At 45.5% G+C, this 26,293-nt stretch overlaps 1 protein-coding gene across 1 annotated transcript in view; it reads right to left on the bottom strand.

The window, feature by feature from the left end:
* Positions 1–6,187: 6,187 nt before the first annotated feature.
* The window catches only part of LOC144754771 (flavin-containing monooxygenase 1-like), a 531,164-nt gene continuing 511,058 nt past the window's right edge, over positions 6,188–26,293 (bottom strand). The window contains exon 8 of the mRNA XM_078642974.1: positions 6,188–7,807. Within this exon, the coding sequence (XP_078499100.1) occupies positions 7,462–7,807 (346 nt within the window). The 3' untranslated portion in view covers positions 6,188–7,461. The remainder of the gene's footprint in view (positions 7,808–26,293) is intronic.

Raw genomic sequence — 26,293 nt, 5'->3', positions numbered from 1 at the left:
TAGGGGACCGCCACCTTCCTGTGTATTGTTTACTAATTGTTCGGGGGTTTGAGGCCAACTGAAGTCTGGGGATCGCCACACTCCGGGGCTTTATTTAAAAAAGCAGGGTAGGCCTCGGCAGTCCCCGAAGCCTCAGTGGTCCAAGCCAGTGCCTTATTTGTTCCGGAATCACACGGGCAGTACTTATGGTGTTATAAACTGATACACTCATAGAACTCTTGCAGTTGTACAATTACCCAGGCTTTATTTGTCTAATAGTCAGTTAGATTATGTTTGGTAGGTGCACCCAAGGTATGTGCATCAAAGATCTTTTATTCCGCTAATGTCAAGACACGTTTCGCCGCCACAGCCGTTTGTTCACTCGACACACATGAAAAGGTTATACTTACCTGCTAAATACTTATTTTTTCATTGTAAAGGCATGCGTGATGAAGGTATATGCATGGGAAAGACATTCATGGTAGTGGCATGTGTGGTTAAGACATTGTTGTTGTAATGACAGCGTTGTAAAGGCATGCATTGTAATAGCATGCATGGTTCCATCATACATCCAATAAAAAAACACATATTGAGATAGCAACAGCTGTTCACGTTCTGGCCATTTGTATTATTCCTACACACTTGTGGTAAAAATTAGCAGCAAGAACATGCCATTTTTCAACGTGGCATAATGCCATCATTTCAGGATTTTTTTATAACAGTAGTAACTTTAGAAGTGCAGTTTGTGAATAGCTGTAGACTTACACTTTTGTGGATGGGTCGACCTTCCTGGCTAAACCCCACCCTCAGCCTTTATTGCCCCTTCTAAACCCCTTCTTACTCCTTCTTAACCCACCTCCCTTCTTTTTGTAAGTATTTTCCATTTTCTAGCCACTCCTATATGTCCCTCCCACATTTACCACTAAAATACATACTTATGTGTGTAGAGAGACTTCATTCAGCACAGTGAGCTATGTACATATAAATATAGGAACGGTGGAGGTGGAAAATCTGCATGTAGGTTTATGAACATCATTTTAGAGTACGTTTTACTACAAAATGCAGTTTGTGAATATCCCCCTCAGACTTTTAAAGTACAATGTAGAGAGACACTCAAGACAGTCTCAGTACTGGAGCAGCTACACATGATGGGAAAAGCAGGGGGCTGTTAACTACCTATATAGGGTTTTTAGTCAAGCCCCCTTAGGGAAAATAGTTGCAAGATCTTGGCAGAGATTTGGAGGACTCTGAATGGACCCTTTTTGGAAAATGCCCCCCTCTGAAGGGTCACCCCAAACATTTTGCCTTCCTCCTCCTAATTTTCTAACCTTCTTATTGTTGGCCTTAGGACTCTGAGCACACCCCCACTACTGATCAGTGCTAAAAAGTATGTGCTCTCTTCTCTAAACATGGTATAATTGGTTTACATCTGTTTGACATTTTTAATGTACTTGTATGCTCCTTGTAAAGTGGCATGCCATATACCCAGGGCCTGTAAATTAAGTGCTACTATTTGGCCTGCAGCACTGATTGTGCCACCCACCCAAGTAACCTTTCAAACATGTCTCAGACCTGCCATTGCAAGGCCAGTGTGTGCAGTTTACTGCCATTTTGACTTAGCAATAAAAACCACTTTCCAAGCCTTAAGCTCCCCTTTTATTACACATACATCACCCCTAAGGTAGACACTGCATAGCCTTAAGGGCAGGGTGCTGTGACAAACAGCTAAATCGTTTTTTTACTACTAAAGGCATACTCCTCTCATAGGCTAGCATTGGGAATTCCTTAATACGCGCTTACGCTGTAATTCTTGATTAGAAAGGAGAGGCTGCATCATGTTTCATATCTTTGGAATGAATGGTAATGATAAATCCTCCTTACTGGTAAAGCTCGATTTGATATTACTGTTTTATACAAGGAAAAGTTTGTCAACTGTGCACAGGCTGAATCTGAAAGCAGATAAATAAATTGTAGCGTGCTACGGATGTATCACCTAGTCGTCCTGTAGGTGTCAGGTTAGAATCGGCAAAAAATGCGTCCCTTAAGATTTAAGGGGCAATCCTCTGGGCGCAGCTTTTTGAAAATCACAACAGCGATTTAAACGTAAATAAGCAAAGGTTTATTCACCAAAAAGGATTTTTCTAACCACGTAATTCATTGGGACCACTTCATATATGATTGAACTCCATTAGGAGGATGAAGAAACTAGTGATCTACAACATTGATTGAAACTCTTCATATGCAAGTGAAATAAACTGATTCCTGTAATCACAACGGATTCTTTTCAACTGTTTTAGAAAAATCCTTTTTGGTGAATAAACCTGTTGCGATTTTCAAAAAGCTGCGCCCAGAGGGTCGCCCCTTAAATCTTAAGGGACACATTTTTTGACATTACTGTTTTAGAAATGCCACTTTTAGAAAGTGTAACACCACTGGGTTTGGGCTCCCAACATTAAGCCCAAGCCACTGACCAATATTAAACTAAACAACTGCCAATACTGTTACCTCAGATTCATCTATATTCAAAACCATATTGGAATTCAACTCAACACGGGTCGAAGACTCACAGTTCAGTCTGAATCAATCTTTTTGTTTTATTTGTACATCTCAAAACATTGATTTAGTTAATTTCACCAAGTTTTCATTTTGAGCATCTAATTCACAAATACAAAATCTTACATTTGATAAAACCATCTACTCACATATTATAGATCATTCCATACAAACTATCACTCGCTCTTGTCAAACATTCACACACATCACTCTTACATTCACAGCACCGAATATCTATTAACAATTCGTTTCTGATTTGTCATTTGCCAGATTAACAACAACCATAGCAACCAATTGTACAACAATTTGTCTGTTTTTCATTAAATTGGAGCTTTTTTCTATATATTTAATGTTCTTATGGCTCAACAAGAAAAATGGTCTACGCGTTTCGAACTCCTACTTGCTGTGGAGTTCGCATCAGGACCCAAAGGCTGTAAAAAAAGAACAAAACACCTATTTTAACCTCTAGCCTTTTGTCATAATGCAGTTGCTCTCCACTTTTGTACCTCATATCTTCCTCTTACCTTTTTCAATACAAGCCTGACTTTATTTACCTGACGCTGAACACTGTAAAAAACAGGTAGAAAACCATAAACACCACTTGGGACAATCTGATTAATAGCTCCACAACCATCACTAATTTTTCAAAAGTAATGCTTACATCAATATCACACATACATAAGAACGCTTCGATGTCTCTACGTGATGTGGGCAACCTGAAAAATGAATTAGCGGTCATCAGCACAGCCATTCTTGCTATAAACACTCTAAAACTATGGCTAAACAGTACACTAGTTTGGGACTTACAAGTTTCATTTTGTTGTCCCTTTTGAGATGATCGGTAGATGCGGCCGCTCAGGGCGGCTCAGTTACCTCTGCGTGTAACTCCGAGCGCGGACCGAGTTAAACGGCGTCTTCTTTGGTAGCACTCTACGGAAGCCGGCAGAACTGCTGGTGTTTATCGTACTCACTTCCTGATGTGGAGGATCATGGGACATGTGGTCTTTTATAGTAAAAAAAACCTTGTTGGTCAAAAGTTGATCGTTTGCCTTTGCTGCTCTCCATAATGCTGGATGCCACCTTTTAAAAAAAAAATATGTCACTGGCGTGAAAACTCATGTGTTTTTTAGAAAGAATAAATGAACCGCGGCCGTCTGGACCAATCACAGGGGCATGACAATTATTTTTAATTAATAGCTATTCTGCATGCCAGAGCACCTGCCTCACTTGGTGGGAACATGTCTTGTGCGGGAGCAGTGCACCATATCTAGCCAAAAATGGTTACCACTTACCGCTTACGTGGTCATACTAGAGATCTGTAGCTAACGGTCTCACCAACTTGTGACCATACTCTCCCACTACAGGTGCCAATCTTGTACAATCTGGGGTAACAGCGGTCACTCGCGTGTGTCAAGTAAATTGCGTGTAGACCCCTGTACTCCATGGTATTGCTGCTCCGCCCTTAGGTGTCCCTTTATACGTTAGTATAGTGCATTCTTCCGCCCAAGTGATAGTTTAATACTTTTAGAAAGTGGACATTTCCCTGCTCTTACTGCTATGTGTGTCTTGCAGCCTGAATCCAATATATGTCTGGGGTAGGTGAAAGCTGCATTCCCTCTAGACAGCCAAAACATAGGAAGTGTGGGTGTGACAGAGAAGCCATCTGCATTCATTTGCATTCATCTGCATTCTGATAGGTCTTTCTGGATAGGAGGAGAGAGGGGGAGATGGCACTTACACCGGAATAGGCAGTGTCCTGTATCCCACACAAAGGGCTAATTACCTCCTACTGATAGTAAGGAGCCAGGGCTGGGGCGAAAGGGGGACCTGTGCACCTTCAAAGGCAAATGGATATAAGTACTAGGGCTCTGACCATAACAAGACAGTATACTACTGGACCTGGGAAGATCACTGCCAGGAGTAAAGACTGCTGTGCTACAAGGATTGCCACTCTGCTGATTGCTGCTCTGGCTAGAAGAACGTCTTGTCTTCTTTGCTGAGCTGCCCTGCTGATCTCTGCCCTACTGAGGACAAGGATTGGACCGATCTCCCTTTAACTCAGAGTGACTTCAAGGGCTTGCTGGCTTGCCCCCTGTTCTGAAGTCTCAGGACCATCAAAGACTCCCTACACCTCTGCAACAGAACCTGGACCCTGCCATCTGTGAGTTCTACCCTGCCAAGTGGTGCCAACCCAGTCCTAGATCCTTGAAATGTGATTTCTGCTATCTAGAACAATCAAAATCAGAGCAGCGATGACTTTGCCCCAATTTGAATCTACACATTGCCCTTCAATGCCGACGCAGGAGCTGACTGACTACATCGCCTCGACGGACTGCACGGCTCTTCGACAACAGACTGCTGCGCCTTCATTGTAAAGGGGTTCATTGACGAAGCCTTCATCGACTGCATGGATCGAGACTTTAACATTGACCTGTGTGAGTCTTGCAGCCGGCCTGCCCTCCATCGCAGTTGGCCTAAACATTGGATTTATTCCGCTCCAGCTAGACCTCAAGTAACTCCTTAGCGCTATTAGCTTCTAAGCAATGTTTTTGAATTTTTCATTACAAATTAATTTCTTGACTTCTACTTATTGGATTTTTATCATTTTTGGTCTTGATTTTGTCATAAAAATATTTTCTATTTTCCTACACCTGTGTGGAGTATTTTTGTGGTGTTTTTATTGTGTTGCTCTGTGTTTGTGTTGCATAAATACTTTAAACATTGCCTCTATAGATAAGCCTGACTGCTCTGTCTCAAGCTACCAAAGGGTGAGCACAGGTTATCTTTTAGTGTGTAGCTAGATTTCTCGGACTAGGAATGTGGTCCCTACTTGGACAGGGTGCATCATTTCGCCAACTAGACACCCAACTTCTTAACAGCCGGCATATTCTCTTTAGCCCCTAAAGAAGCTAGAACTTCCAGAATTATGCTTCTTCAATTTTAATGTATTTCACCTTTCTATCTAACCTCTAATAAATTACAGAAAATAGATGATCTGCACTCTGCAGATTGCCCAAGATGTGCAGAGGACTGGGCTCATATTCTACACATGCTATGAACCTGCCAAAGAAATTAATACTAGACAGAAATAATGTCACATGAACACAGTAGAAGAAATCACTGGCAGAACAAGCTTAACCCCCAAATGTCGGTAACTGAGAATAATGCCAGATCCAACAAACAAACTAGAACAACCTCAAGATGCCTGGACCTGGTGATAATATTAGTAAATAGATGTCTGGTCATGATATGAAATGCCTTTAGGACCACAACATTTTACAAATGGCAAACAGAAGTAATAAAGTAGAAAAAACTGGAAGCAGAGGAATAACATATAGACAAAGAAGGGGTGTTATGTTATAGATACAAAACAAACACAGGTGGGGGGAGGCTACAATGCCTCCCCCACCTGTGTAAAGGGGAAGATGACAAGTGTTGTATTATGCAATCTCATGAAGAAGAAAGTAAGATAACTAACCCATATATATGCGACTAGGACTGGTGGTCTGCACACACCTGTCATGTGTCTCTCTCTAGGTTTTTTTTAACTCCTCACCTACACTCTACCACACAGATGGAACCAAATATCAAAAATATTTCTATCCCACACACTGCCATACACTCTTGAAGCAGCATCATATCTCTTCTAAAATAAATGACTCATGGAGTTGGTTCGTCAGTTGCCAATTTTATTATTCAAGGCTGTGCTTGCTTTTCAACCTATTATTTATCCAATTGGGTTATTGATTGGAACTGTAAAAAATAATAGTTATAAATGTATTACAAACCTGCTGAATGGAACTGAAGGGCAATATAATAGGAATCTATGCATGCATGTATGCATGTATGAATATATATTGTATTTCTATAGCGAAAACCTGGCCAAAAAACCCTGAAGCGCTATACATGGTCAAACAAAAGCATAAAGGCAGCGATTAATAGGATAAAAATCTGGGTTATGGTGATGAAGTATTCTTTAAAGAGGTGAGTCTTCAAATCTTTCCTAAATTGGAGCAATGTTGGTGTGGTCCTGGCAGGTAAGTTGTTCCAGATCCTGGGTGTTCTGTTACGCAGATGTGTAGAGCACGCTATCACCCAGAAAGGTATCTTGGGGCTACAGGTGTGAGTCCAATGTGCTGCCTTGCTCTAATGAAGACACACTTGCGCCAAGGTGCAAGGGTGCCTGCATTGTAGACAGCATTGTTTTTGTACAGTAAGAGGCATCTTCCTGTAAGAAAAACAATCCTCTGAGACTTTTCCCCCTTTACAAGAGTGACGCAGAATGCAGCACACTTAGAAAGAGGAAGCAATGAGGAGAAATACATATATTTCTCCCTGTTGCACCTCCCCTGAGAAGGCGTAGCATTTTGAAGCATTCCTAGGTTTACCTGTCTTGGTAAGTCTGGGAATTCACCAAAATCCATGGGTGGCTGTGTGGGAACACCCACGCTTCACCCATGGAACGCCATCCCAAAGAAGAGAGTCGACTTACCGAGCAATGCAGTGCCACACAAGGCAGCCTTGTGTGGCTTGGCAAATCTCATTATAGGTTTTGCGTTGCCCAGTGTCTCCTTGCGAGGAGAAAGATATGGCCCCAGTTCTTCATCCAGTGGGTGATTTCAGTCATGCAGACATTTAACTTGATCAGAATAAGCAGTGTTTAAGAGGTTAAATGTGTTCGGTGGAAGAGACTTTCAAGCAGAGTTGTGTATCATCATCATATTGGTGAATTTGTAAGCTGATCTTGAAGACTGGGCCAATAAAAGGAACATCAAGAGCCTGACTCAACATTTAGGCAGTGATACACTATCATAGAAAATCAGCTTAAAAACAGGAAGCATTGCTTTACCAAGTGTTCAAAAGGACAATTGTAAAATAAAGAGCAGAAGGTAAGCAGCAATAGTATGAAAGGGAGAAAAATACTGTCATTCAAATAAACATAAAGACAGAAGCATACAATGCAAGGAGGCAGAGGAGTCCAAGCATGGTGGACAGTGAAGACCTTCTGCTCTTGTTATTCACCACTCTCGTCTTCATGGGTTTTAGTACCCGGTCCCACTTGGCTAGGATGGCATTCCGGGCTCCATACCATTTTCCTGGCCCAGTAAGGCGGTACTGTTGTGATGTGTAAGCACCAAAGAAGACTTCCATTGCCAGTCTGGGGTCGGTTAGAAGGAGACGGAACATGTTGGGCTTGACACCAATCTCTGAAGCAATGGGATCAATGTAATCGACCAGCTCCACCTGCAAGGTGTTTCCCTTGAGGGTCCCATACCTTAATCAAAGAATGGGTAGATGTTAATTAGCAATGCGTCACAATGAAGTCAATGTTAATTAAGATATAATGGCTGCAGCTAGGGTATTTTATAGGACAGGGTCCTTTAATTGAAGGTTGCCTTATGGTTAGGCCACATCAGCCTCATTCTTTTGCCCTTAAATACTTGCATGATCGTACCTGTAGGTCTGTTTCACATTCCACTGGTGAAACAAGGTGCAAAGTCTCACTTGGATAAAATCCAGAAGGATATGTCATGGTGCCACTTGTCACATTGGGTGAAATGGAAACAGAACAGCAGGACAAATTCATCGGGCTATTGTTCAGAAAAAGCCCAGTTGCAATTTTAAAGCAGATTGACAAGCAACATCCATACGCATGCTGATCATCATTACACAAAAAGGCAGACAAAACAATATACATACAAACACTGAGGCCCACAAACACCACACTCACAGACAACCATACAAACAGGTCACCACCTAGAGAAAGATACACTGGCCAACAGATAGTTGGATTCCAATGCACACACACCGAAATATACACAGGATAACAAGCATACAGACCAACACACAACAGAATACACTTACACACACTGAGAACACACATACAGACAGATGCATTCATGCACAACTTACACCCTGGCACACATAAACATGTTTACATAGATAGACAGGATTCAGACTAACAGAGGGACTGGTGGATAAATGGATGAATGCTTCATGTCCACTTAAACCTTAGCTCCTCTGTGAAGGAAATACATTTTGATTTAGATTAGAGAGTGGAGTGGCAATTCCCATTCAATTCTTGAACTCTCTCTCTGGGAGATGGGGGTGTTGAGTACTTCAGTGTCCATATCCATCCACTGGCTGATGTATACAACAATTAATAGTGAAACGTTATGCAAAGAAAAACAGGGGATATTTTACACTGGGAAGGGTTGCTGGGCCTATCACCTGTTAACGGCTTGTATTTAATCACAAGACTCTCTCTCTCTCACGCATAATGGTTACCAAGTGTTCGATAGCAATACTGATTATGCCCTCTGCGTCACTAAGTGCTTCGTGATAAATATGCAAAAAGAACAATTGATGGAGAGAATTCTGCACAATGCCAAACATTCACCCCAGTACAGAGATCTGGGCCTAAACCCATCTTTTGTTTGCTCCCCATGCCATTCTAGTTCAGACACAGCCATATGCAAATCAGTCTTGACCCAGTTCCCCATGGGAACAGTCTAGCCTGAACTGCCAGGCCAGGTCCTCCCTGGACTGGAAACAAGCATCTTGGGACCGGTTTTGGGGCATCACCCCTCATCTGCCAGGCTAGCTTGACTTCAGTGTCATGGAGAGCACGGGACCCGTGTCTGGACATACCCGTCCCACTTGGGTGACAAATGCAAAAAGAACTATTGATGGACAGAATGCTCCACAATGTCAAAAATGCACCCCAGATCAGAGATCCGAGCCTAAAACCATTTTTTCATCGAGACGTGGGTCCTGTGCTCACTGTGCCACTGGATCTAAGCTACCCTGGCTGATGAGGGGTGATGCCCAGAAACTGGTCCCAGGATGCTTGTTTCTGGTCCAGGGAGGACCTGGCTTTGCAGTTCGGGCTGGATTGTTCCCATGAGGAACAGGGACAAGACTCATTTGCATATGGCTGGGTCCAAACAGGGGTGGCATGTTGAGCCAAAGAAGGATGAATTAAACCCAGATATTTGTGACTGGGGGTGAGTGTTTGCATTGTTCAGCATTTTGTCCATCATTTGTTCCCTTTCTTTTTTGTCACCCTAAGTGTGAAGGGTATGTCCAGACGTGGGTCCTGTGCTCACTGCGCCACTGGAGTTAAGCTACCCTGGCTGATGAGGGGTGATGCCCTAAATACGGTCCCAGGGTACTTGTTTCTGGTCCAGGGAGGACCTGGCTTGGCAGTTCGGTCTGGACTGTTCCCATTTGGAACAGGGTCAATCAGGAAATTGTAATCAATCAATTATGGAATTGTAAGCGTGCTACTCACCCAAGAGGGTCTCAAAGCGCAGAGGAGGGTGTCCGCAGAGCTGTTAAGCCAAAGAGCCAGATCTTGAGGGTCTTCCTGAAGGTGTTCAGGGAGGGGGCACGTCTGATGTCTGCCGGTTGGTCGTTCCAGGTCTTGGCTGCAATGTGAGAGAAGGATCTTCCGCCTGCTCTGGCTCAGTGGATGCGTGGGGTTTCAGCCAGTGCGAGGTTGGAAGATCGGAAGTTTCTTTTGGGTACGTGAAAGTTGATTCTGTCATTGAGGTATTTGGGTCCGTTGTTGTGTAGGCATTTGTAGGCGTGAGTGAGGATTTTGAAAGTGACTCTTTTCTCCACTGGGAGCCAGTGGAGACTTCGTGTCGGGATGCCGAGGATGAGTCTGGCGGCGGTGTTCTGTATTGTCTGGAGTTTGCGGAGTACGGACTTGTTAATGCCGGCATAGAGTGTGTTTCCATAGTCCAGTCTGCTGGTGATGATTGCGTGTGTGACTATCTTCCTTGACTCAGGGGGATCCACTGAGGAGGATACGGAGGGTGTTGAAGCAGCTGGAGGTGATGGTTTGACCTGTCGGTTCATGGTGAGCGATGAGTTGAGTACGATGCCGAGGTTCTTGGTGTGGTCTGAGGGGGTAGGTGGGCTTCTGAGGGCAGTCGGCCACCAGGTTCTGTCCCATGCAGAAGGGGTGGTACCGAGGACGAGGACTTCTGTCTTCTCGGCATTGAGCTGCAGGCAGCTGTTGGTCATCTAGACTGCGACGTCTTGCATTCCTTTTTGGAAGTCGAGTTTGGCTGTGGTGGGTTCTTTGGTGAAGGAGAGGATGAGCTGGGTGTCCATCGGTGTAGGAAATGTTGAGGCCGTGTTGTCAGGCAAAGTCTGTGAGGGGGACCATGTAGATATTGAAAAGGGTGGGGCTCAGTGATGAACCCTGTGATACTCCAAAGGTTATTTTCATGGGGTTGTAGAGGAAGGGTGGGAGTCTGATCCTTTGGCTTCTTCCAGTGAGGAATGATCGGATCCAGTCCAGGGCTGTTCCTTGTATGCCTGCATTGTGTAGTCTGGCGACTAGTGTGCGGAGGGAGACTGTGTCGAAGGCATTTGATAGGTTGAGTAGGATGAAGGCTGCGGAGTGGCCTTGGTCCAGGAGGGTGCGATGTAATCTGTGGTGGTGAGTAGGGCGGTCTCTGTGCTGTGGTTGCTTCAGAATCCGTATTGGGACGGGTCAAGGAGGGCCTTCTCTTCAATGAATCGTGTCAGTTTCTTGTTGACTGTTTTCTCTGGAACTTTGGCTGCGAAGGGGAGGAGTGAGATGGGCCGATAGCTCTTTAAGTCGGTGGGGTCAGCTGTGGGCTTCTTGAGCAGGGGTCTGACTTCTGTGCACTTCCAGTCAACTGGGTAGGTGCCTGTTTTGAAGGTGGTGTTGATGGTGTGTTGTAGTTCAGTGCGATGGCGGCCGCGGCTCTGTGGTAGATGTGAGGGGGGCTGGGGTCGGTGAGGGCCTCGAGTAGATGCTCTTCATGGTCGAGGCGGTGTCTTCGGCCGTGATCGGTGTCCAGTTGGAGATGGTGGTCTGGCTGCTTTTCCCGGGGGTTAGGGGGCCTTCTGTGGCGCCAGGTGGATGATCGGTAAAGTTGTCATAGAGGGCTGATTTAGATATGGCTGGGTCCAAACTGGGGTGCATGATGAACAAAAGAATGATGGATTAAACCCATATCTTTGTGGCTGGGGTGAATGTTTGAACTGTTCAGCATTCCGCCCATCATTTGTTCATTTTGCTTGTGATGACTATGAGCACACCTTGACAGTTACTAAGGCTGTCAGAGGAAAGATGCCCAGTAATTACCAGGATATGCAGATTTTGGTGCAGGTAACACCAAACTCATCAATTTGTTCCCCAGAATCGTGTGATAGGCAATTTTCACATCTAATAAATTCGGACCACCTTGATGAGGGATTTTATCGAAAGCTATATTTATCACACTTGGGCTTAAGTGTAAAGAAAAATCAGGGATTGGGAAAACCAATTAAGCTTGCGGTCTTTATCTGCTGTCACAGGCTATAATTCTAGGTTCAATCCTACATTCCTTTGTTATCAATGACACCTGTAGAAATAAAAATGTGAAAATAGTGTTGTTTTCAGATGAATGAATGAATGCTTAGTGGTGATGCAGGCTTGATGTTTACATATTAATTGGCACCCTTGGAGGCAAAATCACACTTGAGGTGAAGAAGGTAGCATACCCTTAAACGTCATCGTCACAAAGTGCCCAGAACTCAGTCCTACAGGAACCGGAAGGGCTACCCTACTTGACTGGGTGAAGGAACTCTGACCAGGCTCTCAGTCAGAGCTCCAGCTGTCCCAGGGGTGGGAATCGCCACCTCTTGGGCTCCATTCCCAGGTCTATCACAGACCCAAGGAGGTCTCTCCTGCTTGGCCAGGTGAAGAACCTCCGACCAGGCCACAGGTTATGGCTCCGGCTGTCCAAGCGGATTGATCTCCCCAGGCCTATGCTACGTCTCACCCACTGTGTCACTTAGAGACCAGGACAGGATCCCACCATCACGGCAGGGATCTACTGCTTGGCTTGGTTTAGGAGCTCTTAAAGGACCCCAGGTCAGAGCTCCAGTTGTTCTCGTGGTGGAAGTCCCCGGCCCTGGGCGCCACTCTTCAGCCCACGACATCTCAAAGTGCCCGGACATGGTTCAGCAGGCCCAATAAGCTCTCCCCTGGCTTGGCCAGGAATTAGATAAACCAGACTGGGCCCCAGGTCAGAGCTCTACTTGGCCTGGGACTGATAACCCCCTGCCCTGGCCCTCAATCCCAACCTGCCATCTCACAAAGTGCCGGGGATGGTGTTCCCCGTTCCGGAAAGGGCTCCCCTCTTTGGCCAGGTTTAGAAGATTAGCCCAGGCCCAGGTTAGAGCTCTGGTGGGCCTGGGCATTACAACCCCCTGGCCTGGACTACATTTCCAGTTCTGTCTTGTCACAAAGTGCCTAAGACGGGTCCCACAGGCACCAGTATGGCTCCCCTGCTTTACCAGGTGAAGAAACTCTGACAAGGCACTGGTTTAGAGCTCCAGCAGTACCAAGGGTGGAAGTCTCCACCTTTGAGCTGCATTTTCTGTTTCACCATGTCAAGGACAGGGTCCTGCAGGCTGGTGAGGGCTTCCCTGCTTGCTTGGATTTAGATGCTCAGACTGTGCCCAGGGTCATAGCTACAGTTACCTGTGGTGGAAGAGCCATGCCCTAGGTTCCATTCCCCAGCCCACCTTGTCTCAAAGTGCCCGCGTATGCTTGGTCTGGTTAAGGAACTCAGACTGGGTCAGGGCTCTGGTTGGGGTGAAAGCTTCTGGCCTGGGGCTCCATTCCAGGACCTGCTATGTTGAAAAGTCCTGTGAAGAGAGTCCTACAGGCCAGAGGACAGCTCCCCTGCTTGGTTGGGTGAAGAAGCTCTGATAATGCCCGAGGTCAGAGGTTTGGTTGGCCCTAGAGTGTAAAACATCAGATTCCTGGGATCCATTCTCCAGTCTACCATATTGCATAGTGCCCGGTACAGGGTCCTGTTGGCACCAGAAGGGCTACCCTGCTTATTTGGGTTAGTAAGCTCCGACAGGGCCCCAAATCAGAGTTCCAGCTGACCTGGTGGTGGAAGCCTCCACAAATGGTTTTCATTCAATGGGCCACTATGTCACTTAAAACCCAGGAGCCGTTGAGTCACTTATAGCCCAGGACAGGTCTCGCAGACACGAGGAGGGCTCCGTGCTTGAGCAGCTTTAGAAGCTTGGAAAGGGACCCAGGTCAGATCTCTAGTTGGACTAGTGGGTGGAAGCTCCCTCCCTTTGCTCCATATTACAGCCTGCTGTATCACAAAGTGCCCATGATGGGTCCTTCAGGACTTTGGTGATCTCCCTTGCTTGGCTGAGTTAAGAAGCTTTGATTATGCCTTGGGCCACAGTTACATCTGACCTGGGGGTTTAAACCCCTGGCACTGTGCTCTATTCTACTGCCCGTTGTGTCACTTAGAACCCAGGATGGGGGACCAGAGACCTAGGGAAGGTCCCCTGCTTGGCTGAGTTTAGAAGCTCAGATCGGGCCCTGAATCAGAGCACCGGTTGGCCTGAGGTCGAAGTCCAATTCCCTTGGCTCTGTTCCCCAGCTTGCCATGTCTGAAAGTGTCCTGGATGGTGTACCACAGGCACTGGAAGGTTTTCCTGCTTAGCTGGGTCAGCGCTCAAGCTGGCTTGGAGGTGAAAGCCCCCAACCCTGGGTTCCATTCTATGTCCTGCTGAATTATAAAGTGCCCAGCAGGCCCCAATATGGATCTCTGCCTCACCAGGATGATAATGTGCTGCCAACTCCAGGCCAAATCTCCGTGAGGTCCCACAGCCTCATGCCTAAGGCCCAGCTTCTCTCTAAGAATCATACCCTCAGAGTCTCTCTCCACCAGGCTTTCCTCTACAACAGTGAGTGGAATCTGTTTCAGAAGACATGGTGCAACCAGATGGCTGTCCTTCAAGATGTTCAAGTTGTTGCCCGAACATCATATTATGCATGACATAGGAATGCATGGGGCATCAAGGTTGCCGGGCTGTCCTGGAAGCCCATTTGACTGCGAGCCCAGCCAGGACTCCAGGAGGTCAGATGCGTTTGTTCAAATAGCCCCCTCTGTCACTTGGTGTGCATGGATTACTAGAAAAGCGACTGGGCTTCTTCCCGATTTGCAGAGAAAAGGTACTAATTTATTGTCTGGTTGTTCTACCCAACTGCTGCGAGGACCTTGACCACCTTCCCTGGGCCTCTGTCCAAAAGGCTTTTCTGGAGAGCAGGCAGAGATGCAAAGCTGACATCACTGAGCAGGTTGGCCTGCTCTGGCCATTCTAGCCTACTAATTGATGGCAAGCTGGTGGGTAACTCTAGGAAGGGCCTCCTGAGCACTGGCCTCAGAGTGCATCGTCACTCTAGTTTTAGGCTGCTTAAGCCTAGGCACTCTGGTCACTGTATCAGCCCAGGCAATCTGGTCACTTGCATTATATGCAGCTTGTTGCTCCCTTTGGGTTCCATCTGCTCAAACCTTGCAGGGGCGTAGTAAATGTTTAAAAACTGCGCAGTTGCTAGGTCCAGAGGATGTAAGACAGAGGGGCTTAAACCAACTCGGCTAACCAGGGCTGAGTTCCAGGAAGACGGACATTTCCTCTGTGCATCCATGGCCACATGGCTGGGTTGGCAGCAGCCAGACAAGGAGAGAGAGAGATCCTCCCTACCAAGAGCAGGATGAAGTCAGAACAAGGAGTGATTTGGAGCTCCTCTATACTGACCTGCTCCATGAATCACCAGCAAGAGGTAGGGTGAAGCCAAAACTCACAACTGAAGTGACTCAGGTTTCCTAATCATTGGTCATCGTCTCCTTCAATTCCCAAGGCATGATGGCATCTTAAACCCCCTTGGCAAATCCTGGCTGAGTTCTAGGAAGGTGTATATCACCCCTTCTCTATCCCGTGCAGGGTGGCATTGACCCAGAGAGGCTTCAGGGTCTCCTCATGGTTAAAGAGTTCCAGTAAACCCCAGTGAGAGACAGGAGAAGCTATGGCTTTTGCTTGAAGGGTACCATGGTCTCTACAGGCCAGAGGTCCTGGCACCGGGCAAAACCACCTAGCCTGTGAGTGATAAGGTGGCATCAGACCGAGGAGGAGTCTGAGGCTCCTCCAAGCTAAACGGTTCTAGTAAAACTCAGAGAGAGGTGGGAGAATCTATGATGGATTTCACCTGGAAGCCCTAGATTCAGCCACAAGGTAGGGGGCCTAACCTTTCTTTTTGAATAATGACTTGCACTGACACAAACCAGAAGGAAAGAGGGGAAAATACAATACAGTGCAAGACATGTGGTGTATGGAGACACAAGAATGACTCAGGAGCTAATTTGAACCATCAGTTGTAACTTCCTATAGCAAATAATAATACACTTGGATTAATATAAGGAGAAAATTGGAGACCAGGATGTGATCATCCAGGAATGCTTCCCTTCTAGATTTTACAAACATTATATTGATCTTCTTGGCTAAGTAAGGTAGTGACTACCAGTCAAGAGAGAACAAATCCCATAGAAACACTGGAGTGGAATGGATTGACATGATATACAAAAGAGTGAAGTGGAATGTCATAGAATGGTGTGTCATACAGTGTGTTACAGTGAGGGGGCATAGAGCGGAGTGGAGTAGAATGGAATGGCTTAAAGTTGAGTGGCGTAGAGTGAAGAGCGTTGAGTGGAGGGGCAAGGAGTGGAATAGTGTACAGTGGAGGAGCATAAAGTGCAATTGCATAGAGTGGAGTGGGACAGAGGGGAGTGGCTTAGAGAATAGTGGCATGGAGTATAGTGGCGTAGAATGGAGTAGTGTAGAGTGGAATAGCATGGAATGGAGTGGTGTAGCATGGAATAATGTAGAGTGGAGTGCCGTAGAGTTGGGTGGTGCAGAGTGGAGTGGCGTAGAGTGGCATAATGTAGAGTGGAGTCACATTGAGTGGAACAGCATAGAGTGGAATGGAGTACAATGGATTGGTGTAGAGTGGTGTCGCATAGACTGGAATAGCGGTATACATCCTTTACAACGCAACTTTTACCACGCAGGGCCTTTACGACGCAACTTTTACAGCGCAAACCATTACAACGCATTGCGCTGGGGGGCGCTCTAGGATAGGGAATAGATTTAATTTACTATCCAACACCTTCCCTACTATCCACGGGGACTGGAGTTGGAATAGTAAATTAAACTATTCACTATCCAGCGCCCAAAAGCACTATGCGTTGTAAAGGTATTCGTTGTAAATACCGCGTTGTAAAGGCATGCGATGTAAAAGCATGCGTTGTAATGTCATACATCCGGAATAGCAGGCAATGGAGTGGAGTGGCTTAGATTGGAAGAGAGTGGAATGGCATAGAGTGGAATGGTGTACAGTGGAATAATCGAGAGTGGAGTGTCATAGATTGGAGTGGCAAAGAGTGGAGTGGCATTGAGTGGAGTTGCAAAGAGTTGAGTGGTGTAGAGTGGAGTGTTGGAAAGTGGAGCGGTATAAGTGTAATGGGGTAGACTATAGTATCATACAGTGTAACAGTAAACTGTGGAGTGGCATAGAGTGAGGTGTTGTGGAGTGGAATGGTGTACAGTGGAATAGCATAGAGTGTAGTGGTGTAGGGTGGAGTGGCATAGAGGCCAGTGGCATACAGTGGAGGAGCATACAGAGGAGTGGTGTAAAGGGGAAAAGTGTTGAGTGTTATTGGTTTACAGTGTAGTGTCATGCAGTGGAATAGCATAGAATGTAGTATGGTAGAGTGGATTGGCGTAGAGTAGAGTGGTGTAGAGTGAAGTTTCATAGAATGGAGTGATTACAGTGTACTAGCATACAGTGGATTGTCATCCAGTGGATTTGCGTATTATGGAGTGTTATTCAGTTGTTTGGCCCAAAGTGTGCTGGCATACATAGCAGCAGCATACATTTCCACAATGTACACTGAAGTGACATACAGTGGCGTGGCATAGAGTGAAATAATGTAGAGTGTTCTGTTGGGGAGTGGAGTTCCATACAGTGGAATGGCATACAGTGGAGTGGTGTAAAGTGGAAGGACATAGAGTAGAGTGAGTCAGAGTGGAGTGGAGTAAAGTGGATTAGCGTCAAGTGGAGTGGCTTCTAGTGGAGTTACGTATAGTGGCATAGAGTTTAATAGCATAGAGTGGAGTGGCATAGAGTGCAGTGGTGTACAGTAGAGTGTGGGATTTAAAACAGACATAGCATGAAAGTGTGTCAACGGATGTAGATGTAATGTGGCAGGAAAAGAGATTATTTGGTGTAAATGGTATTTTTTGTTATTATGTGTGAATAGCGTAAGTAGTGTTAAAGTTATAATTTTTAAATACTTAGGTATATATTGACCTTTTCCTGCCCAAACCAGCGGAATCACAAGGACCTTGTCCAATGCCTATCGGCATCATGTAGCTCTCATTGGACAAAGATTGCTGCCTTGCCCCGCTGAAAGTTTTTGACTTCCATTTTTTAGACTAAGTCCAAAAAGAAAACATTCGACTGAGTCAAACCTGGTTGATGTATCCAACCTATGCTCCATCGTAGTTGGATCTACAATATCTCAAGAATGCTAACATCACTTTGGGACGGAATTAGAAAACACAGCAAAATATGAAGAATTTCTGGATTAACCAATATGAAGAAAAATTATTTTTATAACCTGCTAGTTACTCATAAAATTACATATTGCTTCAAAAGGAGATTAAAAAATAGAGGAAAAAAAAGGGGTTGAAGTGAAAACCTTTTTTAAATATCTTATAACAACAGTGTCTAAATGAGAAAGCATGACGAGATGATATCTTGGAAGTGGTTTTGGAAAGGGCTAAGTACACCTAGTATAGGTGGACATGGGAGAAGACCAAAAATGGGGTATTTTCGGCAGACTCAGGGTTATTGGTATCTTTTTTTTAAATATCTTTATTTGCATTTTATAGTTTTTGCATTTACAGGACATGTTTCATTTTTACAGATACCAATATATGTATACATCATAAGGGGCCAGTTGGTTACATCAAACATATTAATTGGTAAGATTTTCTCTGTTGAGACATGCTAAAGAGAACACAATATCAATGCTATATAGTAAGAAAAGGGTTGCTTATTATGTCCCCTTCGTGTTGCATTACATTTAGGTGTCCAGAAGGGTGCATTATTTATGTGTATTGGATAGCAAGTTACTTGTCTTGTCTTCCATGCTTTTGTCGTTGGATCTATGCACCCAGATGGCTTCTCATGTATATGTCCGTAACTGAGCATACCATTTTTTTTCCCTTTGCAATCAACCAAACAAACATAGCCATCATCTAGCTGCTGCATCTGTGTCAGGACATGTGTAATACAGGTGACACCTATCCAACCTATCCGCATCAGATCCGCCCGTCCGTTATTACGGGAAGTATCTAGTGGGAAGTGTGACCTGGCTTCTTCTGCGTTAGCATTTGTCCCCCTCGGACTCCATACGCCACCCCCATGCTGATCCCCAAGCTATCTTGAACTGGGAGCTAAGTCCGGCAGACTCAGGGTTTTATGAAGACATAACTGAATGTCAAATTTTGAACTCCCTATAAAGGGGTAAGTGACTTGAAGATCTACTTAGCTTACTTGGATTTGGAGGAAATGGCCAGAAAAAAAGAACGTCATGAGTAAAAAATATATGTATAAATAAATAAATAGACATTTTCAAAAAATATATTTAAAAAACATCCTAATTCATGGTCAAAACAACTAGTCACTGGTAGTCACACTAGTCTTGAAAGAATGTCCAAGGGATCTCTCAGTATTGAGGTCAGTTAAATCAGTGCAGGATCTGAATACCCATCTTTGTTCTTTTAGTAAAAGTCTAGCTTCTCAATCTCAACAAATCAACCAAATCATGTAATCGGGTGTATGTCCATGATCCATATAATGATTCATCAGTCTTATTACTGTTTGCTGACACCTGACTGTGCTCCTATATTCTTTGATCTCCACTATTATGGGGCTTGTTGGCATCCCAATGTTTTGTAAAGAACACAGGCATTGAATAAAATAAATGCAGTTCTGAGTATTGCAATAGTTGTGGTCCTTTAGTTGCCCCCTTATTAGGGAGTTTTAGGCCAATTTCTGTCTGTTTGGTCGTAAGGTGAAAGACATTGCACCCTGTAGTGTCTTGGGTTTGTTTTAGATTGTTATCCATTAAGAACACTCCTGTTTATGTGTTCTGTACTATGTGTTCTATGAATGTCAGTTGGCAGTCTTTCTCTGTGACTGAAGTCGCCCTGCTCTGATGGTCCAGCTTACTTACAAATAAACCTACAAACTGACCTTAAGACAGAGTCTTAATTTCTTCATTACGACATCCTTTTTGGCGACGGGCGCTAGGCCATCATCAAGAACCCACAAGCAGAGGTTTCGGCAACAGAAGAGCGAGAGGTAAAACTTTCCACAAAGCGGATCACACTCGGCGACGATCCAAGTAAGGAGAGACCCTTCCTTTACTCGCGTGATTGTTTTTAACAAATGGGAGCAGGGCGGAAAGAGAATTAATCAAAAACTGTTGCTGGAACGCAAGTTTGCCGTAGGCGTTCCAGCATAACGAACTCAGCGCTTGAAATTGGAAGCGCGATTAGGTCATCACTCTAGAGGCGTCTGTTTGCGTTACATAGATGAAACGCACATCCATCTTTACAACGTCATAATTGACAGTGCTTCTCGGCATTGAGAACGTTCGTGTTAAAGCATTCTGCAAGTCATCACAATGAGACAAAGGGAGCGGCAGATAGTGAATCAATGATACTATCATAGACTTGTTTATGCACTGCAGTGTTAATGTTTCCATTAATTCTTCGAAGAAACGAGTGAACATTGAAATTGTGCACTATCTTGATATTTAATTATACACTAAAATAAGTATCAAGAGTATCTTTTCAACGCGCTGATGTGCACAGCATTGCACAAAACCAGCAGTAGATATCTACAACATAAGTAAAATTCATAGGTGTATCAATTTATAAGAAGGTTTGTTATGCCAATGCTGATACACACAGCACATATTTTATTTATTGATTTTTTTTAAGTTTGCTCATTTTATTGTCTTACACTGACATCTTGTGGATCCTTTAGGTAGTACTTTTATAATTCTTCCAAATATTATTTTAGCAGTGAGTTATTTTACATAAATAAAAATGCAGAGTGTAACACCTCTTCCACCATTTTTGGAAACACCTGGTGATCCACCTATTAAATGGAAACAGTGGTATGATGGATTTGAAACTTATTTAGGAGCAATTGGTGCGTCAAGATTTAGACCTGAAAGAAGAAAATACCTTCTCTTGTACTCTTTAGGATATGAAGGTAGAGAGATCTTGAAACATCTTCGTGCAATTACGGTTGACGAAGAAAATCCATTGGACGAATATCAAGAAACATTAAAAAAACTAGAAACAAGGTTTGATGTACAACTTAGTATAGTTATGCTCCGTCACAAATTTTTTAAACGCAAACAACAAACAGGATAGAATGTAGATGCTTACATTACAGCACTTAGAAGGCTAACAGCTGAATGCCAATTTGAAAACTTTACTGTACAGTTGGTTCGTGACCAGTTTATTTGCCATTGTATTGATATAAAACAAAAACTTTTGTCACTAGGAAATCCAACATTAGAAGAATCTATCAAAGTGGATAAGAGTATTGAGATATCACAGTTATCAACAAAAGAGTTAGAAGAGGAGAAGAAAGAACCAGTCTCTGCGATTAAAACAAAAGGTACTAAAACTACTGAAAATAAAAGTTATGATAGACAAAATTCGTGGAATAATTCTAACCCATTCTTTTCAAGAACCAATATTTGTTTTAGGTGTGGTTTTAAACCGCATTTTGGAGGAGCAAAGTGTCCAGCAAAGTTTGTAATGTGTAAAAATTGTAACAACATAGGACACTTTGCAAAAGTATGTCAAACATTTAGAAATAACATGCGTTCCAAGCCTGTCCAAGTAAAATGTGTCACTGAACAAAATGTACAAAGTGAGGAAGAAGACTGTGTTGCGAAAGATTTAAGCAATATGGTAGTTGTAGTAAGAGATGATGGTGTTATTGTGGGAAATCCAGAGTTGTGCGTAGATCCTTATGTTGACATTCTAGTTGGAGATCGATCTTTACGTCTCCTTGTTGATTCTGGTGCTCGTATTTCCATGATCACGTTGGAATGATACAAAGCGATTTGGCCTGACAGATCTTTATTACCTCCTGATCGAAAAGCTGTATCATACGAAGGTCGTGAAATTGATCTGTCAGGTTACATTGAAGATATCCTTGAATTTAGGGGGAGGAGAATCACTGGAAAAATGTATGTAGCACACAAAGGCTTAAATATCTTGGGCTGGTTTCACCAAGGCTTATTTGGGATGGTACTTAGGCCAGGAACAAAAGAACACGTTTTGGCTATAAGAAATCATCCTGATCTCAAAGGTCTTGTGAGTCAGCATCCTTCTGTGTTCTCTGGTTAACTTGGTAAGATAAAAGGTTTCCAACATGAAATCATTGTGAAGGAAGGTGCTTCCCCAGTCAAACATAAATTAAGAAGTGTCCCTTTTGGGGAGGAGCCAAGCTCGCGATCGTAATGGTCGCTCTATAGCTCGGCTCCGTCAGCCTTCCGGCCTGACTCGCATATCCTGCCGCATATCCTGCCCCGGGACGACACACTCGAGCAGAAATTGAAACGCAACGTGTTGCTCTTACTCACCGTCTGACCTGGAGGCTCCTGCGTGCCGCGGTTCCGAAGTTCTGCCCCCTGAGGAACTGGGGCCTCCGCGGTGATGAAACCGGGGCCTCGCCTATTGGACCCAGCCTGGCGTTGATGTAAACGTCGGCCCCGGCCGAGAGAGTGAGCCGCTGGCGAGAGACCGTTGTGCGAACATCCCGGTGGTCCTGATCCGGGCTTGCCTTGGCGGCCGTGAAACTGGTGTGGGGCGCGATGCACTGAGGGCTGATCGTGTGAAGGGGTCCCCCTGCTTCGTCCATCCACCCTGGAGCCTCGCGCCCGGGCTCTGTTCATCGGACACGCCAAAGATATTGCAGGCTGAACCCCGACTTTGGCGGCTCTCCTTTCTGCACCAAGGCTACATTAGTGGGACCCCTTGGTTTCTGAGGGGGTCCGCATCTGTGAGCCTGATCCGAGAGTCACGGGGGGTGGTGACGAGGCTGAATCTACAAAATGGCGGCCGTCGAGCTAGGCCGTGGATATCCTCCAGACGGCGGACCTGGATTGCTGGACTGCACGGGGGCCTGGACATGTGTGCGTGAGCCTACAATTGGCGACGTTCTAGACGCACTGCGGTCCTTGCATGCGGCCTTGACCCCCGATGCCCCTGGGGGATCGGTGTGGTCTGCCGCCATCTTAGATGGCCGGTTCCTCACGGTCTCCTCTCGTCTCAGTGATGCCTCTGCCTCACCCCCCTCGGCCGCGATGAGGGCTGCTGCAGCTGTCCGTCGACAGGTATGCAAGCAAGTGGCTTTGGAACCTCCTGCGCTTCAATATTTGGAGTTTGGGGGCCTGGATGTCATGCTGGGGTCCGATCCTACTCGAGTGTCCGAGAAGCATGGTGGCTGGCTACATATCTTTGCCTTGATGAGGTCGTGTTTCTGTTCTGCAGGGGAACCCCCACTTTCCCGAATGGCGAGACTGAACTCCTGTCTTTTCCTGCCCTTGTTAACATTGTTGGGACACTTGAACTGCATACCCGGACTTTTGTTCTCTTGCTTATGGATTGACCTCCCTGGCCTACGTCTTCATCGGACTACTTTTCATTCGAGTGATTTCCCCGCACCGAGTTGCTCACTTCTCGCTGTCATATGGTGGGAGTTAATTGTGGCTAAGAAAGGCCTGGGGTGAGATACATTGCTCCCGGCGGACTACTGATGTACATATCCGTGGCGAGATTTCCCGTATACATAGTGCGGTGGGTGACCCCCTTGTAAGTTTTATGACGCTCGAGATTGTGTCGTTTTCGTTTACATGTATTACGATTGACTGGTTAGGCGGAGGGCTGAGGCCGACCGTTTTGTCTTTGCTCCTTTACTCCTCCCTCCTACTTCTTTTGTCTTCATGCCCTTCTCTTTGTCTCCTTCTTCCTCTTCTCTTTCTTGTCTCTACTACATTTCGGGTTCGGGATTAGGGCGACAGGCACGCTGCTGGGGGGGTAGGCCGTAGCCTTCTGCAGGGGTGCTGGGTGGGATGGGTGGGATGGGTCTTATTTGCTGGTTTATTTTCCTTAGTTCTATGGCCCTTTTGTGTCTCTTTATAGGAGCGCCGCGACTGTCCCTGCCTCCCGTGGTATGATTGGGATGGGGTCTGTATCGTCGCTGCTCTCCTTCTTGTGGCTATGCTGCATTTCAATGATGACTCCCATCCCCTCCTTGTTGCTAATACTCCTGCTCTTTTCTGTGTCCTTGCTACGGGATGCTTGTTTCGGCGCGGCGCTCTTCTCTTTCAGTCTGTATATTTCTTTTTCCCCTCTTCCTTCCCCTCCCCTTCTCCTTCTTTCTCTCCCAAAGGTTAGTATGACGGGTTAGCTCTAGTGATGTTAATATTCCGGTTCCTTCGTTCTGTTTCCGATATACTACTGGGTGGTAGATGTGCGTAAGATTAATCTAATTGTACGTTGATTTGGGTTAACCGCCTCTGCTTTCGTACTGATGTATGCTGTAGTGCCACTTCTCCGCATTGCTGCCCTTTAGTTTTCTTATAGCCAATGTTTGCTCTGGGAGCCTGTTATGCTCCTTATTGTAATATTATAAAATTAACCTTCTTTATTCCTGTTTGTGGGCCGTCCAGGTTCTCTCTCCCCCCTCTCCTTTTTTGAACTGTATTGATTGCACATTATCCTGATTGTTTCTGTATATTTTTCTTCTATGTTTCTTGACTGCTCTATTGTGTCGTGGCCGGCCGGTCTGGTTGTAGGCCCAGATTTGTATATCCTTTCTGTACAAATAAAGGTTTACAAAAAAACAAAAAAAAGAAGTGTCCCTTTTAGTATTAGACAGGATTTGGAGAAGGAACTGGACTCTTTGTGTGCTAAAGGGATAATCGTACCTGTAGAGTCTTCTTTGTGGTTATCTCCTTTAGTGGTGGTACGCAAACAAAATGGTGAGTTGAGAGTCTGTGTTGATCTTCGTTGCCTGAATAAGGAAATATGGATAGACTCCCATCCTCTCCCCAACATTAATGAAATGTTAGCCACACTTAAAGATGCTAACATTTTTACAAAATGGGATTTGGCTTCAGCCTATCATCAGGTTGAACTTGCCCCACAATCAAGGAATCTCACTGCTTTTGTTTCACCTTTTGGAATGTTTCAGTATGTACGCATGCCCTTTGGACTCTCTTCAGCGGCATCTGTTTTTCAACGTCTGATGTCAGAAATGTTGAAGGGCATTAAGGGTATGTGAGTGTTTAAAGATGATGTTCTTATGTTTGCCCCTGACAACACCACACATGATATTATTTTAAAAGAAGTATTGTCTAGATTTCAAAACAATGGAGTTCTTTTAGGGGGGGCGGAGTCGGGCCGGCGGCCAAGATGGCCGCACCGAGTCCCGGCTCCGCCGACCTTCCCTCCTCGCCGCCTGTTCTGCTTGCCTGCCCAGTGAGAGCGCGGAGCTTCCGTGCGTCGGAGGGGACGCCGAGGTGAGGCGTCCGATTCCGGCAAAATTTCTGGCTCCGGGGACGGAGATACGCTCGTCAGAGCAGGGCGGCCTGCCCGATGCCGGTGACCGGGACCTCGCGTTTCGCTGCACCCGACCGCCAGTGCAACAACAGCGGACACATCGACTTGTGAGGCGCCGGTCTCCCGCCAGGGAGCCTGAAAATACCCTCGACACCGCCGCAGCCCTTTCCAGGTGCACTGCACAATTCTCCTGTGCTGCTTGCTTCTCCTCCCTCATTACTCCCCCCCCAGCGATTTTTGTTGGCTGCCGGACTCCGAGATTTGCTCCCTGCCTGTCTGGAGCATTCTGCATGCCTGCAAATTAAATCGACGTTTTATCTCCAGCTCATGGGCGCTGGCGAGTGCACGAAATTACTGTACCTTTTTGGGCTGGGGGGGCCCGCTAACGATACTTGGTAATGGGGAGGAGGGCTTCCTGTGTTGCCCATTGCTGATACACAGACAATCCGCCATCTTGACTGGAAAGGGACCGAAGAATCCTGAGCCTGCCCGTGTGGTGCCGTGGCGCTGCTTGTTGGAACAGTGGCGATCCGATGGATTATACCTTGTGGCGGCGACTGTGTGTATTGGAGGCCGGGGGACGGCGACTGTACTCCTCTACGGGGCCGCGGCCCTATATTCTGGTGATGATGAGAAGTAGTCCTGATTATTATTGAATCGAGGTTTTCTTGGGGCCGTCACCAGCTTCATTCGCCACTTTCGTTGTGGTACAGGTGTTGTTGTTTTCTTCTTTTTCTTTGTTTCTATGGCCTTCTTATCTTCTTGTTCTTGGCTAATTCTATTTTCTTTATTTGGGATCTTTGTGGGGGTAGTTTTCTGCACACTTGTCTACTTCGATCCTTAAGGGGGATTTAGGCTGCTTTGTTATGGCAATCGGGAACTGTTGGTGGGCGAACTGATTGTTTTTTTGATTATCCTGGTACCGAGTGGAATCATTACGTCCCACTGGCAGTTCTCCTGGACTACGATCATCCTGCCCCTTGAACTTTCCATGATTTGTTCTGATCTACATATACTGCCACAGATCCTGCCCCTTCTACTTTATCTTAAAATTAAACCTTCATTAATCCTGTTGTTTTCTGACAAAATAGCTCTCCTGGGTTGCAACCGAACATTTGTGGGACGGAAATTTGCACTGCCGTGGTCTAATTGCTTTGCTCTGTTTGAACCTGTACCGATGGCTGATTATGATGTT

Source organism: Lissotriton helveticus, chromosome 1_1, assembly GCF_964261635.1.
Source record: "Lissotriton helveticus chromosome 1_1, aLisHel1.1, whole genome shotgun sequence".
NCBI classification, from domain to species: domain Eukaryota; kingdom Metazoa; phylum Chordata; class Amphibia; order Caudata; family Salamandridae; genus Lissotriton; species Lissotriton helveticus.
This window is presented reverse-complemented; position numbering and strand designations above follow the sequence as displayed.